This window comes from Scyliorhinus torazame, chromosome 10, assembly GCF_047496885.1.
Source record: "Scyliorhinus torazame isolate Kashiwa2021f chromosome 10, sScyTor2.1, whole genome shotgun sequence".
Taxonomy (NCBI): Eukaryota; Metazoa; Chordata; class Chondrichthyes; order Carcharhiniformes; family Scyliorhinidae; genus Scyliorhinus; species Scyliorhinus torazame.
The window spans coordinates 114,239,846-114,256,559 of NC_092716.1; the positions used below are offsets into that span (position 1 = coordinate 114,239,846).

Genomic DNA, 16,714 nt, shown 5'->3' on the forward strand with positions numbered 1-16,714 from the left:
GGGAGTGGCCTGGGAGACCCTAAGATTGAATCTGGAACCCATGAAATCTCATCAGGTATCAAGTCAAACATGGCCAAGGAACCCTCCTGCTGATTACCACCTACTACCTCCCCTCCACCCATCCCCCACCACCCCCCATCCCCCTGCGACTCCAGCCGAAGTGCCAAGTGAATAAGCCATCTTGGCCTCTTTCTGAGATCCCCAGTATCACAGATGACAGTCTTCAGCCAATTTGATTCACTCTACATGATATCAAGGAATGGCTGAAGGCACTGGATACTGCAAAGACTGTGGGTCCTAACAATATTCTGGCAACAGTACTGAAGACTTGTGCTCCAAAACGTCCAATATGTGTCGCTCGTCCATCCAAGCTGTTAAAGTACAGCGACAACACTGACATTTTAAATTTAGAGTACCCAATTCATTTTTATTTCCAATTAAGGGGCAATTTAGCATGGCCAATCCACCTAGCTTGCACATCTTTTGAGTTGTGGGGGCGAAACCCACGCAAACACGGAGAGAATGTGCAAAATCCACACGGACAGTGACCCAGAGACAGGATCGAACCTGGGACCTCTGCGCTGTGAGGCCGCAGTGCTACCACTGCGCCACCGTGCTTCCCTCGACAACACTGACATCCAACCCGCGATGTGGACAATTACCCAGGTATGTCCTGCGCACCAAAAGCAGGACAAGTCCATATCGGCCAATTACCAATCCATCAGTCTGCTCGCGATCATCATTAAAATGATGAAAGGGGTCATCAACAGTGCTATCAAGTGACACTTACTCAGCATTAACTTGCTCACTGATGCTCAATTTGGGATCTGCCAGGGTCACGCAGCTCCTGACCTCATTACAGACTTCTTTAAACATGGACAAAAGAGTTGAATACCAGAAGTGAGATGAGAGCGACTGTCCTTGGCATTAAGGCAGCATTTGATCGAGTATGGCATCAAGGAGCCCTAGCAAAACTGCAGTCAACAGGAATCGAGGGAAAGCTCGCCACTAGTTGGAGTCATTCCGGGCACAAAGGAAGATGGTTGTGGTTGTTTGAGGTCAATCATCTCTGTCCCGGGATTTCATTGCAGAAGTTCATCAGGGTAGTGTCCTCGGTCCAACCATCTTCAGCTGCTTCATCAATGACCTCACTTCCATCATAAGGGCAGAAGTGGGGATGTTCTCAGATGATTGCACAATGTTCAGCACCATTCATGAACATAAAACAAGAACATAGAAAGTACAGCATTGTACAGGCCCTTCGGCTCACGATGTTGTGCCCACCATTTATCCTAATCTAAGATCAACCTAACCTACACCCCTTCAATTTACTGCTGTCCATGTGCCTGTCCAAGAGTCGCTTAAATGTCCCTAATGACTCTGACTCCACCACCTCCGCTGGCAGTGCATTCCACACACCCACCACTCTCTGTGTAAAGAACCTTCCTCTGACATCTCCCCTATACCTTCCTCCAATCACCTTAAAATTATGTCCCCTCATTGCAGCCATTTTCGCCCTGGGTAAAAGTCTCTGGCCATCCACCCTATCCATGCCTCTCATCCCCTTGTCGATCAAGTCTTCCTTCTTCGCTCCAGTGAGAAAAGCCTTAGCTCCCTCAACCTTTCTTCATAAGACATGCCCTCCAGTCCAGGCAACATCCTGGTACATCTTCTCTGCACCCTCTCTAAAGCATCCACATCCTTCCTATAATGAGGCAACTTCTCAGATACTGAAGCAGTCCATGTCTAAGTGACACAAAACCTGGACAATATACAGGTTTGGGCTGACAAGTGGCAAGTAACATTGGCGCCACACAAGTACCAGGCAATGATGATCTCCAACAAGAGATAATCTAACCATCACCTCTTTGACATTCCGTGGCATTACCATGACTGAATCCCCCACTATCAACATCCTGGTGGTTACCATTGACCAGAACCTGAACTGGACTAGCCATATAAATACTGTGGCCACAGGAGCAGGTCATAGGCTAGGAATCCTGTGGTGTGTAACTCACCTCCTGTTTCCCAAAAGCCGATGCACCATTTATAAAACAGGAGTCAGAGTGATGGAATACTCTTCACTTACCTGGCTGAGTGCGGATCCAACAACGTTCAAGAAACTCACACCACCCCATCCAGCAGTTTAAACATTCATACCCTCCATCACTGACACACAGTTGCAGCAGTTTGTACCATCTATTACATGCACTGCAGCAACTCAACAAGGCTCCTTCAATAGCATCTTCCAAACCCACGACGACTTCCATCTAGAACCACCACGTGGAAGTTCCCCATCTAGCCTAACTTGGAAATATATCATTGTTCCTTAACTGTCGCTGGGTCAAAATCCTGGCACTCCCTGCCTAACAGTACTGTGGGCGGACCTACAAACCCAGATTGCAGTGGTTTGAGAAGGCGGCTCTCAACCACCTTCTGCAGGGTAATTAGGGATGGGCAATAAAAATGCTGGGTCTAGTCAGTGACGCCCTCATCCCACAACTGAAAAGCTCAAACAACTAGAGAGAAATTTCCTTGCATTAAAAAGATTAAAGGCAGATCTAATTAAAGTGTTTAAGATGGTTAAAGGATTTGATAGGGCAAATAGAGGGAAACCATTTCCTCTTGTGGGGGAGCCCTGGGCAAGACACTATAACCTTAAAATTTCAGCTCGGCTGTTCAAGGGTGAGGTCAGGAAGCATTTCCTCACACAGAGAGTGGTGGAAGTCTGGGGCTCTCTGCCCCAAATAACTACAGATGATGGGGGTCAATTAAAAATTCCAAACAGGAGATTAAAGTTAGACATGGAAATTAATGGTTGCAGAGCCAAGACAGGTAGTCAAAGCTAAGGTACAGGTTCGTCATGATCTAATTGAATGGTGGAACAGGCTCAATGGGCTGAATGGCCACCTCCACTTACTGCATTCATTTCTATGTAGGTAAGTTTAAAGAACAAATCTGTGTTTTGCTGCTTCATTATACAGGGTATTTCAATGAAAATTCACTCAGATTTCAGACCAAGGCAGAATTTTCAGGATGGCCAGCCATCAGTGCTCGCCATCCTGAGAGTCAGTGTTTAAAGCGCTCCTGCAGACTATCGGAAGCTCACCGCCATATCATGCTCAGTTGAGCTCCGAATGGCAGTGGGCAGGACTTCCGTTCACCCTTGGAAGGACGTCCCCATCAGATTGGTCATAGAATCATAGAACTTACAGTGCAGAAGGAGGCCATTCAGCACCGGCCCTTTTTGTCGACAACTCTCCAACCTGTCCAGGACAGTGCTATAGTGGCCAGAAGAGGAACTGCAGCACTGCTTGGAACTAAGGGGGCGATTCTCCAAAATGGAGCCCAAGTGTTTGCGCCGTCGTGAACGCCATCGCGTTTCACGGCGGCGCGAAACGGGCACGGGGACAACCAAGGGGCCAGCACGGCGCTGGAGCGGTTTACGCCTCCTTTCCCAGCGCCACGCCAACCTGCGCATGCGCAATTGGGCCGCACCAACCTGCGCATGCGCGGGGGACTACTTCAGCGCGCCGGCCCCGACTCAACATGGTGTCGGTGTTCAGGGGCCGACCACGCAAGAAAGTAGGCCTGGGGAGGGGGGGGAAAGAGGCCGGCCCACCAATCAGTGGGCCCCGATCGCGGGCCAGACCCCATCGGATGTCCCCCCCCGGTGAAGGATCGCTTTTCCCCGCCCCACAGGTCGCCCCTCCCGACCCTTCGCGCAGAGTTCCCGCCGGCAGCGACCAGGGGTGAACGGCGCCGGTGGGACTCTGTCGTATCCGCGCGGCCGCTCGGCCCATCCGGGCCGGAGAATCGGTGTTCCCGCCGATTCCAGCGGCTCGCGGCCAGCGCCGCGTCAAACGCGCCGGCGCAAATGGCGCCGATTCTCCGCACCTCGGAAAATCGCGCGCCGGTGTCGAGGTATCGTGGCGCGGTTGCGGCGAAACTCCGGCCCGGCACGGGGCTCGGAGAATCGCGTCCTAAAATTCCAGGATCGTTCCTGAGGTAAGGCCCGGGGGTGGGAGATGCCCTGGGGGGTGGGGAAGGGTGCGATCGTGGCATCGGGCGGGGGTGGGTGGGTGCAGAATCTCCCTGATAAAAAAAATGACCCATAGCATTCCATTATCCTTATCCTCTGCCAAACATCTAACCAGTTCCGTACAAGTAGGCGAACCAACAGGTTTAAAACGATCAAGCCACATTAGAAAGAATTCTTTCCCTGCACTCAGGGGGCAGACTTACAACAAAAGCAATTGAAGGGATGTCAGTGAACTCAAAAAGGAAATGGATAAATATCAGTGTTGGATCAGATTGGAAGATTAAGAGTTAAAAACACAGCAAGAGCAGTGACTCCATATTCTATGAGTCACAAAGCCTGGTGCTTGGGAGCTGGAGGGTGTTGTGTGTGGAAGGGTTTGTATCCTAGAGATGGGAGATAACATGGACTCTGGAGATTGGGGCACACTTCCCTTCAGGAGAGGATCTATGGGCGCAATTCTCCCATCGGGGGTCTAAGTGCCGACGCCGGAGTGAAAACCGGAGTGTTTCACTCCGGCGTCGGAGCCCATTCCCAGCCCCCTATTCTCCCGCCCCCGGCGGGCTAGGAGCGGCGACGCGTCATTTACGGCGCCGCGTAAATGACATCACCCGCCCCGCAAGAAGATGTTGGATGGATCTTGCGGGGCAGCGGAGGACAGGAGGTCCTCCCCAGAGAGGCCGGCCCGCCGATCGGTGGGCACCGATCGCGGGCCAGACACCATTTGAGGCCCCCCCCCCCCGGTGCAGGACCCCCCCCTCCCCCCCACAGGCCCCCCCCCCCCCCCCCCCCCAGCATTCCCGCGCTGTTCCCACCGGCAGCGACCAGGTGTGGACGACGGGAACCCGTCGTATTGGGCAGGCCGCTCGGCCCACCCGGGCGGGAGAATCGCCGCTCGCCCGTTGCAAACGGCGATTCTCCCAGCGGCCAGCCGTCATTCTCGCCGCGCCGGTTTGGGGGGGGGGGGGAGAATCACGTGCGGGCGTCGGGGTGGTGTGGCGGGACGCGCGCGGCGCCCCGGCGATTCTCCCACCCGGCGTGGGGGGGGAAGAATTCCGCCCCAAGTGTGGTGGAAGCTGATTGGGCTGATCAGCATTCAGTAGTGGCTTTCAGCCGATTAAATTAACTGAGAAGCGCCTGTAACAGAAGAGAATCATAGAAACTTACTGCACAAAGGAGGCCATTTGAAAAGACATATCTTAATTGCCCCATTGCTCACTGCTCCCTCCCCCTCGCCCTGCAAATTGGAACCTTTCAAGTATTTATCCAATTCTCTTTTGAGCAGTATTATTAAATCTGCTTTCACCATCCCAGATGAAGCCTTTCAGAGGATTTCCTTTCAGCTGTGCCTCTTGTGCAGGAAGACGTGAACTTGATGGGACATATTACTTTACATTCAGTCACTGCTTTCTCGTGTCTTAAAAATTAGTGGCAGTTCTCAGGCTGGTTCAACTCATGCCATAGATGAATTACCACAGGGAGCTAACACGGAAATGGAGCTGGATTTTATGACCCCCCACCCCTGCCACTGTATTTGAAGGCGGAGGGGGGGGGGGTCATGAAATATAGCGGGTGGTCTTCCCATCCGCCCCCGACCTGTCTCCCATTTTATGGTGGGGGGATAGAAGGCACCAGGCAGCCAACGCGTCCTGGGGCCTACAGAAGCCCAATTAATGGCCACTTAAGAGCCTAATTCCACCTCCGCCACGATTTTACGTGCAGCAATAGAAAACGGAAAGCAAGGCAGGCCGCATGGCCGCATTCTTCTTTTTAAATTCATTTACGGGATGTGGGTGTCGCTGGTTAGGCCAGCATTTATTGCCCATCCCTAGTCATCCATCAGAAGGTGGTGGCACGCTGCATCCTTGAACCACTGCATCCCTGAGATGTAGGTTCACTGCGCAAGCTATGGTCAGCCAAGAAGGGAAGGGCACCTTCTTTGGCATTTGCTTTGGTTGGGTGCAATCTTGTTCAAGGGGCAGGATTTTGATTTTGTAAAGTTAGTGTGTAGATCTCACCTACTGCATCTGCTCCCAGTATTTTCAGCATGCGGGACTCTGCAACTGTTTCATACGAGGGCCCAGCCAGCATGCAGTACACCCCATCACGGACGAAGTCTTGGTAGCCCAGCTCCTGGGCACTGTCCAAAGCCATCTGCCGTAAGGTCTTGTCATAGGCGTCAGACATGCATGGGAACCGTACACCAAACCTGGCAACAGGCGGCAGGGTGTTAGTTTTAAACCACTGTAATATGTCCCCAAATGATAACTGGGGTATATCTGTCAAAATATACAGCAATATTCCCTAAGAAATACCACAATATCCTTCAAAATATACTGCAGTCTTCCCTAAAATATACCACAATATACCTCAGAATATACTGCAGTATTCCCAAAAATATACCACAAAATCCCTTAAACTATGCTGCAATATTTCACAATATATACAATAACATCCCTCAAAATAGAACCATAGAATCCCTACAGTGCAGAAGGAGTCCAACATCGAGTCTGTACCGACCCTCCGAAAAAGCACCCTACCTAGGCCCACTCCCCTGCCCTATTCCTGTAATCTCACATAACCTGCACATCTTTGAACTGTGGGAGGAAACCGGAGCACCCGGGGGAAACCCACGCAGACACAAGAGAATGTGCAAACTTCACACAGTCACCCAAGATCAGAATTGAATCCAGGTCCCTGGTGCTGTGGGGGAGCAGTGCTAACCACTGTGCCGCCATGCCACCCATATACTGCAGTGTTCTCTAAAATATACCACAGTATTCCCCAAAATATACCATAATGTCCTTCAAAATATACTGAAATATTCCCTAAAATATATCATAATATCCCTCAAAATATACTCCTTCAGAGTTGAAGAGATTATTCATACTCATCGATTGGCCATTCTGTGAGGAAGGGTTCGTTCTTACTAACTCACCTCTCCTCATTGCTGCCTCTCAGTGGGTTCAACCCTGCAAAGCCTGGCAGGTTGATGTGATCATTGATGAACATGATATCGCCAACTTGAAATTCTTCATTCAGGCCCCCGGCAGCATTAGTCACAATCAGAATTTCAACACCCATCAGGTGGAAAACCCGGATAGGGAAGGTTACCTATGAACAAACAGTGAAGATCATTATGTTGCCAGTTAGGGAATCGGTTATACTTTTGGTAACGGAATCAGTTAATCTCCTGGTGACGGAATCGGTTACATTCCTGGTAACAGAAGCAGTTACATTCCCGGTAACGGAATCGATTAGACTCTCGGTAACGGAATCGATTACACTCTCGGTAACGGAATCGATTAGACTCTCGGTAACGGAATCGATTACACTCTCGGTAACGGAATCGATTACACTCTCGGTAACGGAATCGATTACACTCTCGGTAACGGAATCAATTACACTCTCGGTAACGGAATCGATCACATTCTCGGTAACGGAATTGATTACACTCTCGGAAACGAATCGATTACACTCCCGGTAACGGAATCGATTATACTCCCAGTAATAGAATAGGTTACAATCTCGGCAACCAAATCTGTTACACTCCGGGTAACGTGATCAATTACAATCTTGGTAATAGAATGAGTTACATGCTTGTCTTGGAATCAGTTCCAGTTACGGAATCGGTTACAGTCCTACTGACGGAATCGGTTATACTCCTGGTAACAGAATCAGTTATACTCTCTTTAACAGAATGTGTTACAATCCCAGTAACGGTGGAATTGGTTTATTTGGGGATAATTGCCAATTCAAAAACACAATGGGCGGAATTCAGCTGAATGAAGTTAAAGTACGCTGAATGGTGTGTTTAGTGGGGTGTTTCTTGGTGGCTGCAGCACTCTGGCCACCCTGGCCCCTGGGCACCCCAATACTGCCAGCCTGACAGTGTCCCTGCCAGAGCGGCATTACCACCCGGGCACCCTTGTCAGGCTGGCAGTGCCAACGTGCCTAGATGCCAGAGGGAGAGCCAGGGTGCCATCTTGTCCTCTCCCTGTATCCAATGGCTTGGAAGACTCCCCAGTTACCTTTACGCCTGGTCCACGTTTGTGTGGATCAGTACTAAACGGCGACTGGCCGAGGCCTCGCTGTGGAGGCCGTTAGTTCCCGGGCGTCGGGAGAATATGACGCACGCATATGTAACTGAGCCTAAAGGATCCAGATCGTGCCGACTGACGAGGTTCGGTTAGAAAACCCAAGACATCTCAATCGTTGCGAATCTCGCGAGATTTAACGGCCTCGTCGCAGCACCAAGTCGGGCACGACGAGGCCGGTAAACCACGCCAAAGATCTTCGAAAGTTAGATGCTGAAATCCCTCCTGAGGGAAAGTTTATCAAGGTTTTGAGGCTCTCAGGAGGTCACTGACGTCGGCGTGGGTCGCTGAGAAAGCCATGTGGTCTGTCTTGCTCACACCTGCCATTTAATGTTCAGCATGGTGTGCTGGACTACAGCTTTCCGGTTCATTCTGAATGTTAGAGGACAAGACAGGTATTGTACATTGTTTTATTTTCTGACTTTGCACAGTATTTATTTTGTTCATTTAAAGCTGCAGGACCTTGTAGCTTTATTCTAGAGGGTAACTGGGATTTCAAACTGTGTCTACTTTAAATAAAATATTACTGGTCCCTAATCAGATGTAACAAATAACAAGGGGAAATCTTTCCGAGAGCCAGCAGAGGCACAACGGACTGAATGGCCTCCTTCTGTGCTGTAAGGTTCTGTGATTCTATGAATCAGGCTGCAGTGTAAGGATTCCTGCGGTTACCACCTTCCTGTGGCTGAATGTGACTCACAACAAGGATCTAATGTTATAAAAATAGTCTTGAGAGAACTGTCCTGGAAAAGTCGGTTTGACTCGATTAACTCTGACTCTCCCTCCCCATACATGTTACCAGGCCTGAATATTTACAGCACTTTCTGTTATTATGTGAGATTTCCAGCGTCTGCAGTGTTTTGCTTTATTTTAAGTACCCAGTGTCACTCGGGGTTACAAAGTGAAGACGTATGTTTGAAGTCAGGATTTGATGGAGAGGCTGGTCTGCAGTTGGCCTCAGGATCACCTTATTGTAGAAACGTCCCTGGAGACATATCGGAGATTTCCTGATTCTTGGACACCATAGGCCAGCCTTGTCGTGCCCAACTTGGTGACACGATGAGGCCAGGGGCTGTTTAGCACAGGGCTAAATCGCTGGTTTTGAAAGCAGACCAAGGCAGGCCAGCAGCATGGTTCAATTCCCGTAACAAGCGCCGGAATGTGGCGACTAGGGGCTTTCCACAGTAACTTCATTGAAGCTTACTTGTGACAATAAGCGATTTTCATTTAATTGAATATCGAGAGAGGCCTCGCAGGATTCATCCGAACCTCGCGAAACTTCAACATCTGGATGTCACCTATATTTAAATGAGCCATTAAGTCATTAGTCTCATTCAAATATGTCTGCGCCAGATTCTCCCGCCGCCCGAGAACTAATGGCCTCCCCAGTGAGGCTTCGACCAGGCGCCATTTGGTGCTGGGCCACACAAATGCGGACCAGGTGTAACGGCACCTGGGGAGGCTTTTTCCAGGTCATTGGACACCCTTGGGTGATCGGGGACAGGGCAGGGTGGCCCCCAGCTCTCTCTCTGGCACCCGGGCACCTTGGAACTGCCACACTGGCACTGCAAAGGTGCCCGTGTAGCACTGGCAGGTTGGCAGTGGCACTACCAAAGGCCTGAGGAGGGCCATACCCATGAAAGGGAGAGCATGACGCCTCATAAAAGGTTGGGGAGGTTAAAGGTAAGGATCCTGAAAAGGAGGGGGAACCCAAAAGCTGGGGGGGGGGGGGGGGGGGGGGGGGGGGAGGCCTGAAAAAGGGGGCACTCAGTGACCCCATAGCGTGGTGTCCTCACTCTGGGGAAGGTGTGGAGAATGCCCATATGTGCGGAGGGTGGCATTGCCTGGGGTGGGGAGTGTGGGAGACCCTCAAGCTCACTTAGAGATTGGGGCACCTTTCAAAATGACTGCACGATCTCGGAGGAGCTGGTCTCACTGGCGAGTTCAGCCCCCCAAAGATGAATAAATTTCCAATGGCACGATTTCATGGGACACAAACAGAGTCTCATTTTGGATGCGTTTAGGGGATGTTATTTGGCGCCTGCAACGGTGAGAACGACGCCACTTTGGCATTTTAGTGACCTTGGCAAGGAACGCTACACCGAGACCGCACTGACTCAGCTCGCCAGTCCAGGAAGATAATGAAATGAAAATCGTTTATTGTCACAATTAGGCTTCAATGAAGTTACTGTGAAAAGCCCCTAGTCGCGATATTCCGGTGCCTGGTCGCTGAGGCTGGTACGGGAATTGAACCATGCTGCTGGCCTGCCTTGGTCTGCTTTAAAAGCCAGTTCTTTAGCGCTGTGCTAAACCAGCCCCATATTTGCGGATTGGGGCACCATTTTCAACCCCCCCTCAGCCACCACACCTCTTATAGGATCTTCGAGCCCCCCCCACCCTTTCCCACCTCTTAAGGGCAAGGCATCCCCGGTTCGATTCCTGACATGGGCAACCTGGCACCTGGGCACATTGTCACTGCTAGCCTGGAAGCCTGGCAGTATCCCTGTCAGGGCCACCCAGCACCCTGGCAGTGCCAGGGTGTCCAACTGGCACTGCCAAGGTGCCTGGGTATCAGTTGGAGTGCAAGGGTGCCTTGCCCAGAGCCCGACTGCCCAGGTCTCTCTCATGGCCTGGGAGATCCCCCCCCCCCTCAGGTGTTGTTACGCCTGGTCCCCTTTTGTCTGGACCAGTACTAAATGGCGCCCCGGTGAAGTCTCCCCGGCCACTAGTACCCCCCCGGGAGAATACGCCGGAGACATAACAAACTCTCGTGAGGTGTTTCGAGTATCACGAATCTCACGAGAGTCAATGGCCTTGCGCCTTCAACAAGTCTGGTACGGCGGGACCATCAAATCACTTCCCAAGTGTCGGCTTGACTGGGTTGAAACTCCTCAAGGTCCACAAACATGACTACGTGTAGTTAAATGCTGGTGTGGGTCTCATCCAAAAAGCCAGCGAGAAACACTACGCCAAATTCACCCAAAATGACACTTAGAGCAGGAGTTTTCAGCCGTGCTCACCGCCGACCGGAAATTCCCGCCCGAGGTCAATGGACATTTACATGGTCCCCATCCCGTCCTTGGCGATCGTCCGACGGGCGCGGCTGAAAAATACAGCCCATAGAAATGTTTTGGTTAAATCACACCCCATGTTCCAACAGCAGTCACCTTTGCCCCTCCCTTACCTTGCCCCACACCCCAATCTGTTTCCTGCCCTCCAGAGCCCACTTGAAGTATCTGAATAGACCTGGGCTCAGTTAGGTGTCCAGTATCGGCACTGATACTGGGTGAGAGGCATGCCCCATGGAATCTTGTCAGCAAGCAACATCGGACACTTGAACTGTCCTGAGCCTGCCTCTCACCAGCTTGTAACGAGGAACGGGATATTAAAGGGGCTCCATGGAAGGTTTGTGCAGAGAGCTTGGTCTGTAGGCCATGGTTGGCGAGTGTTAAGTAAGGTGGCTGATCTTAAGAAGCTGTAGTTCACCATAAAGTGGAAGCTTCTTGATTGAGAAAAATGGACTAATCGTTCACCTTGGAGACATATGAACATCACAGCTTCCTTTGTCCTAGTTACACAACAAGCCTGGCATGTCAGATGCCTGAAGTGCTATTTATTGTTGCTGAATTGCAGTCAGTAATGAGACCGTCTGTTGTTCTTACACTATATACCTGATGGATATGGAAGATGTGAATGTAACTAATGGCTCAATTAATGTAACACTTCATTGCAATGTGGGCCATGGCAGATATCTGGAGTTAGGTGAAGATTTACACTCTCAACACTCTCACAGGAAGGTGGTGGCACAGTGGTATTGTCACTGGATTCGTAAACCAGAGACCCAGAGTAATGGTCTGGGGACCCAGCTTCAAATCCCACTACAGTAGATGGTGAAATTTGAATTCAATGAAAGTCTGGAATGAGGGCCATGAAACCATTGTTGATTGTCGTTCACTAATGTCCTTTAGGGAAGGAAATCTGGCCGATGTGTTGGGTGTTCTGGATCACAAACAGGTCACCAACACTGGAAGTGGTGCAACTCTATTTTATTATAAGGTTAACTATATTAACATACTTGAACTGTGGGTAAATGCAATACCAGCTTTAACTGTTGACCCTTGCCTAGTCCTAACCAGGTGATGCACTCAGCACATGGTGAATGTCTGTGTTGCAGGCTGTGAGCTCTGTGCTCCGAGCTGGCTCTCCTGTCCCCTGTCTTTATAGTGCATGTGCACTCACTGGTGATTGGCTGCGGTGTTGTGTATGCTGATTGGTCCCACTGCATGTCCATCAGTGTGTGTGTCTGCACCATAATATACTGGTGTATATTATGACACCCCCCCTTTTATATAAAGAACATGTGCCTGCGTGACAATAAATATTGTGTAGTGAATGTACCTGACTATGTGTGTGCGTGTTATTTACATGACTATGTACATGAGGCTAATCTATTTACACGGGAAGGTGCCTGGTGCTGAGAAATAGGGTGTCACACTAACAACAAAATGAACTTTATATACAAACTACTGGAACGATGAAACAGGATAACAGAACAGATCAAAGAGTCTAACATTGTAAAACTCATAAGTCAAGTCTCTGAGGTGGGCGACAAATTCTGGTTGACCGCCTAAAGGATGGGTCAGGAGCCACCGGCTGAGGAACGGGCTGGGACACGGCAGAGTGAGGAGGATGCAGAGTATTCGGAATCTCCACATACTCCAGGTTGGGGACAACAGGAGGGTGTGGCACCAGTGGAGGATCATGTAGCGAGCGTGGAACGAGATGAAGGGCATGCCGATTGCGGTGGCGAATGGAACTATCTGGCAGATGAACCAGGAACGAGCGAGGAGACACCTGCCGAAGAACCACAGCAGTTGCAGACCAGCCACCCTCCAGAAGATGGATGCAGACTTGTCATCCGGCACCAGAGCAGGGAGATAAGTCGCCCGTGCGTCATGCGCCACCTTGTGTTGTGCACGAGAATGTTGCATCCGCTGAAGGACCGGAACGTGGTCGAGGTCTGGGATGTGAATGGACGGCACCGTGGTCCTGAGGGTGCGACCCATGAGCAGCTGGGCTGGCAACAGGCCCGTGGAGAGTGGGGTCGAACGATAGGCCAGCAAGGCGAGGTAGAAGTCGGATCCTGCATCGGCAGCCTTGCAGAGGAACCATTTGACGATGTGGACGCCCTTTTCTGCTTTGCCATTGGATTGGGGGTGCAGGGAACTGGATGTCACATGCACAAAGTTGTACCTGCTGGCAAAGTTGGACCATTCCTGGCTCGCGAAGCAGGGGCCATTGTCCGACATCACAGTGAGTGGGATGCCGTGACGAGCAAAGGTCTCCTTGCAGGCACGGATGACCGCCGATGATGTGATGTCGTGTAGGCGTACGACCTCCGGGTAGTTCGAAAAATAGTCTACAATCAGAACATAGTCCCTGCCGAGCGCATGGAACAGGTCAACGCCTACCTTAGACCAAGGGGACGTGACCAACCCATGGGGCTGTAGGGTCTCACGTGGTTGGGCCGGCTGGAACCGCTGACAGGTGGGGCAGTTGAGCACTGTGTTGGCGATGTCCTCATTGATGCCGGGCCAGTACACAGCCTCTTGGGCCCTCCGTCGGCACTTCTCCACACCAACATGGCCCTCGTGTAGCTGTTCCAAAATGAGCTGCTGCATGCTGTGCAGGATCACGATGCGGTCCAGCTTCAGGAGGACACCATCGACTACTGCCAGATCGTCTCTGATATTGTACAACTGCGGACATTGCCCCTTGAACCACCCGTCCGTCATGTGGCGCATGACACGCTGTAGTAGGGGGTCAGCCGCAGTCTCGCGGCGAATGTGGATAAGGCGTTCAGCCGTGGCCGGCAGATTGGAGGCCGTGAAGGCCACATGGGCGTCAACCTGGCAGACGAACCCCTCTGGGTCACATGGGGTGTTGACTGCCCTGGACAGAGCGTCGGCTATGATCAGGTCCTTGCCTGGGGTGTATAGGAGCTGGAAATCGTACCGCCAGAATGCACTGGAGGTGAGGGGTCATATCATTCAGGTCTTTTTGTATAATATTGAGCACTGTGTTGGCGATGTCCTCATTGATGCCGGGCCAGTACACAGCCTCTCGGGCCCTCCGTCGGCACTTCTCCACGCCAACATGGCCCTCGTGTAGCTGGCCTCGTGTAGTCGGTCTCGACAGTGAATTGGGGGAGGCCGTACACGTAATCATGTAATTTGTCGACCACAGTCAACTGGCCCAGGCACTCCTTTTCGATCTGCGCGTAGCGCTGTTCCGTGGGGGTCATGGCACGTGACGCATATGCAACGGGGGCCCATGATGAGGCCTCATCGCGTTGCAGGAGCACCGGCCCAATGCCAGATGGGCTGGCATCCGTGGAAATTTTTGTTTCCTTCGTGGAATCAAAAAATGCCAATACCGGGGCCGTGGTAAGCTTGGTCTTAAGCTCCTCCCATTCGCGCTCATGGGCGGGAAGCCATTGGAAGTCTGTTGTCTTCCTGACCAGGTTCCAGAGAGCTGTGGTATGGAGGCGAGGTTGGGGATGAACTTCCCCAGGAAGTTGACCATGCCCAAAAATCGGAGGACCGCCTTCTTATCCGCTGGCTTCTGCATGGCCGTGATGGCTGCCATCTTGTCCGCATCCGGCCGCACACCCAACCGGGAGATGTAGTCCCCTAGGAACTTGAGTTCCGTCTTGCCGAAGGAACATTTGACTCTGTTGAGGCGAAGGCCTTGGTCCCGCATTCGTTTGAAAACGCGCTGGAGGCGACTGATATGCTCCTACATTTGGTGGACCAAATGATGATGTCGTCAACATAGACGCGCACACCCTCAATGCCCTCCATCATTTGCTCCATGATCCGGTGGAATACTTCTGATGCCGATATAATCCCAAACGGCATCCTGTTGTAGCAGTATCTGCCAAACGGGGTATTAAAGTTACACAGCTTTCTGCTGGACCTGTCTAGTTGAATTTGCCAGAATCCTTTCGAGGCGTCAAGTTTGGTGAAGACAGCAACGTGGTTGATTCTTAACTGCCCCGTTAGGGGCAATTAGGAAGGGGCAATAAATGCTGGCCCAGTCTGCGGTGCTTACATCCCATGAACAAATTTTAAAAAAGCAATGGGACCATTGTGGCACTGGGCACAATCCTATCCAGCTCTGAAGAGAAGGTTGCCCTCGTCCAGGCCGAGGCTGAGGCTGATGGCCTTGCTATTGAGTCACAGAGAGGTCACAGGTCAAACCACGCTGCAGAGTGTGTGAAGGCCCCACTCTTCGTGCATCAGTGGAGTGGTCTTTATCCTGAAGACGGCCTCATGCCTCAGTTGTTATCCTGGACTTTACTCCCTGATAATCATGCTGATAATTAAAAGCCTGGGTTATGGTATATATTTGTTGCAGTAACTGGTACTTTATGTGTCGACTAAAGCTGTAATTAAGGAATCATAAAAGGTGAGATAATCATTCATTCCAACCGCTTACTTAGTTACAGATAAAGGGCTAATGGAATTGTGTTTTGATTGCTAGAGATCCTTGGAGTGTAAATAATTTACGAGGGATTGTATTTAGTCCTAGCTGAGCAGGTCATGGAACTTAGTGGGACATAGATCACTGCCGCAATTCAGCAGACTTGAGTTAAAGTCCGTGTCATAATATACACCAGTATATCATGGTGCAGACACACACACTGATGGACACACAGTGGGACCAATCAACACACACAACACCGCAGCCATTCACCAGTTAGAGCACACGCACTATAAAGACAGGGGGCATCAGAGTTCCCGCTCATTTGAGCTGCAGCTTCCTAGTAGGACAGAGCTCACAGCCTGCAGCACAGACATTCACCATGTGCTGAGTGCATCGACTGGTTAGGACAAGGCAAAGGTCTTTAGTTAAAGCTAGTATCGTGTTAACCCACAGTGAGAGTATGTTAAACTGTTAATGACTCAATAAAATAGTGTTGCACTATTTCAAGTGTTGGTGACCTGTATGTGTTCCACGGATCCAGAGCGCCCAACACAACATGATACCAGGAGTTGAGGGAAATTAGCACTTCTTAGGCCTACCTGCAAGTTATCTGCCTTCCGCCAGCAATCCGTCACCCTGCAACATGGACAACATCAGCCCGCCGCCGCCGCTCCGCATCGCCGGCAACCTAGGGGCCAACTGGAAGATATTCAAACAGCGCTTCCAGCTCTTCCTTGAGGCCACAGACAGGGAGGACGCCTCGGATACCAGGAAGATTGCTCTCCTCCTATCCACGGCCGGGGACCATGCCATCCACATTTTCAACTCTCTCACGTTCGCAGATGATGAAGATAAGATGAAGTTTAAGACGGTCCTCCTCAAGTTTGACACGCACTGCAGCGTAGAGGTGAATGAAAGTTTCGAGCGCTACGTGTTCCAACAGCGTTTGCAGGGTAAGGATGAACCTTTCCAATCCTTTCTCACTCACCTCCGCATCCTTGCGCAATCTTGCAGCTCCGGGCCTACCTCCGACTCCATGATACGCGACCAGACCACTTTCGGTGTTCAGTCGGACCCCCTACGACAGCAG

General features: G+C 51.1%; 1 protein-coding gene across 6 annotated transcripts in view; it reads right to left on the reverse strand.

Annotated features, from left to right (window-relative positions):
- The window catches only part of pnp6 (purine nucleoside phosphorylase 6), a 94,196-nt gene that overhangs the window by 11,855 nt on the left and 65,627 nt on the right, over positions 1–16,714 (reverse strand). For all 6 annotated transcript variants that reach the window (XM_072518650.1, XM_072518651.1, XM_072518652.1 and 3 more), the window contains exons 4-5: positions 6,978–7,153; positions 6,058–6,248 (exon numbers count right to left, since the gene is read on the reverse strand). In XM_072518650.1, the coding sequence (XP_072374751.1) occupies positions 6,058–6,248; positions 6,978–7,153 (367 nt within the window). The remainder of the gene's footprint in view (positions 1–6,057; positions 6,249–6,977; positions 7,154–16,714) is intronic.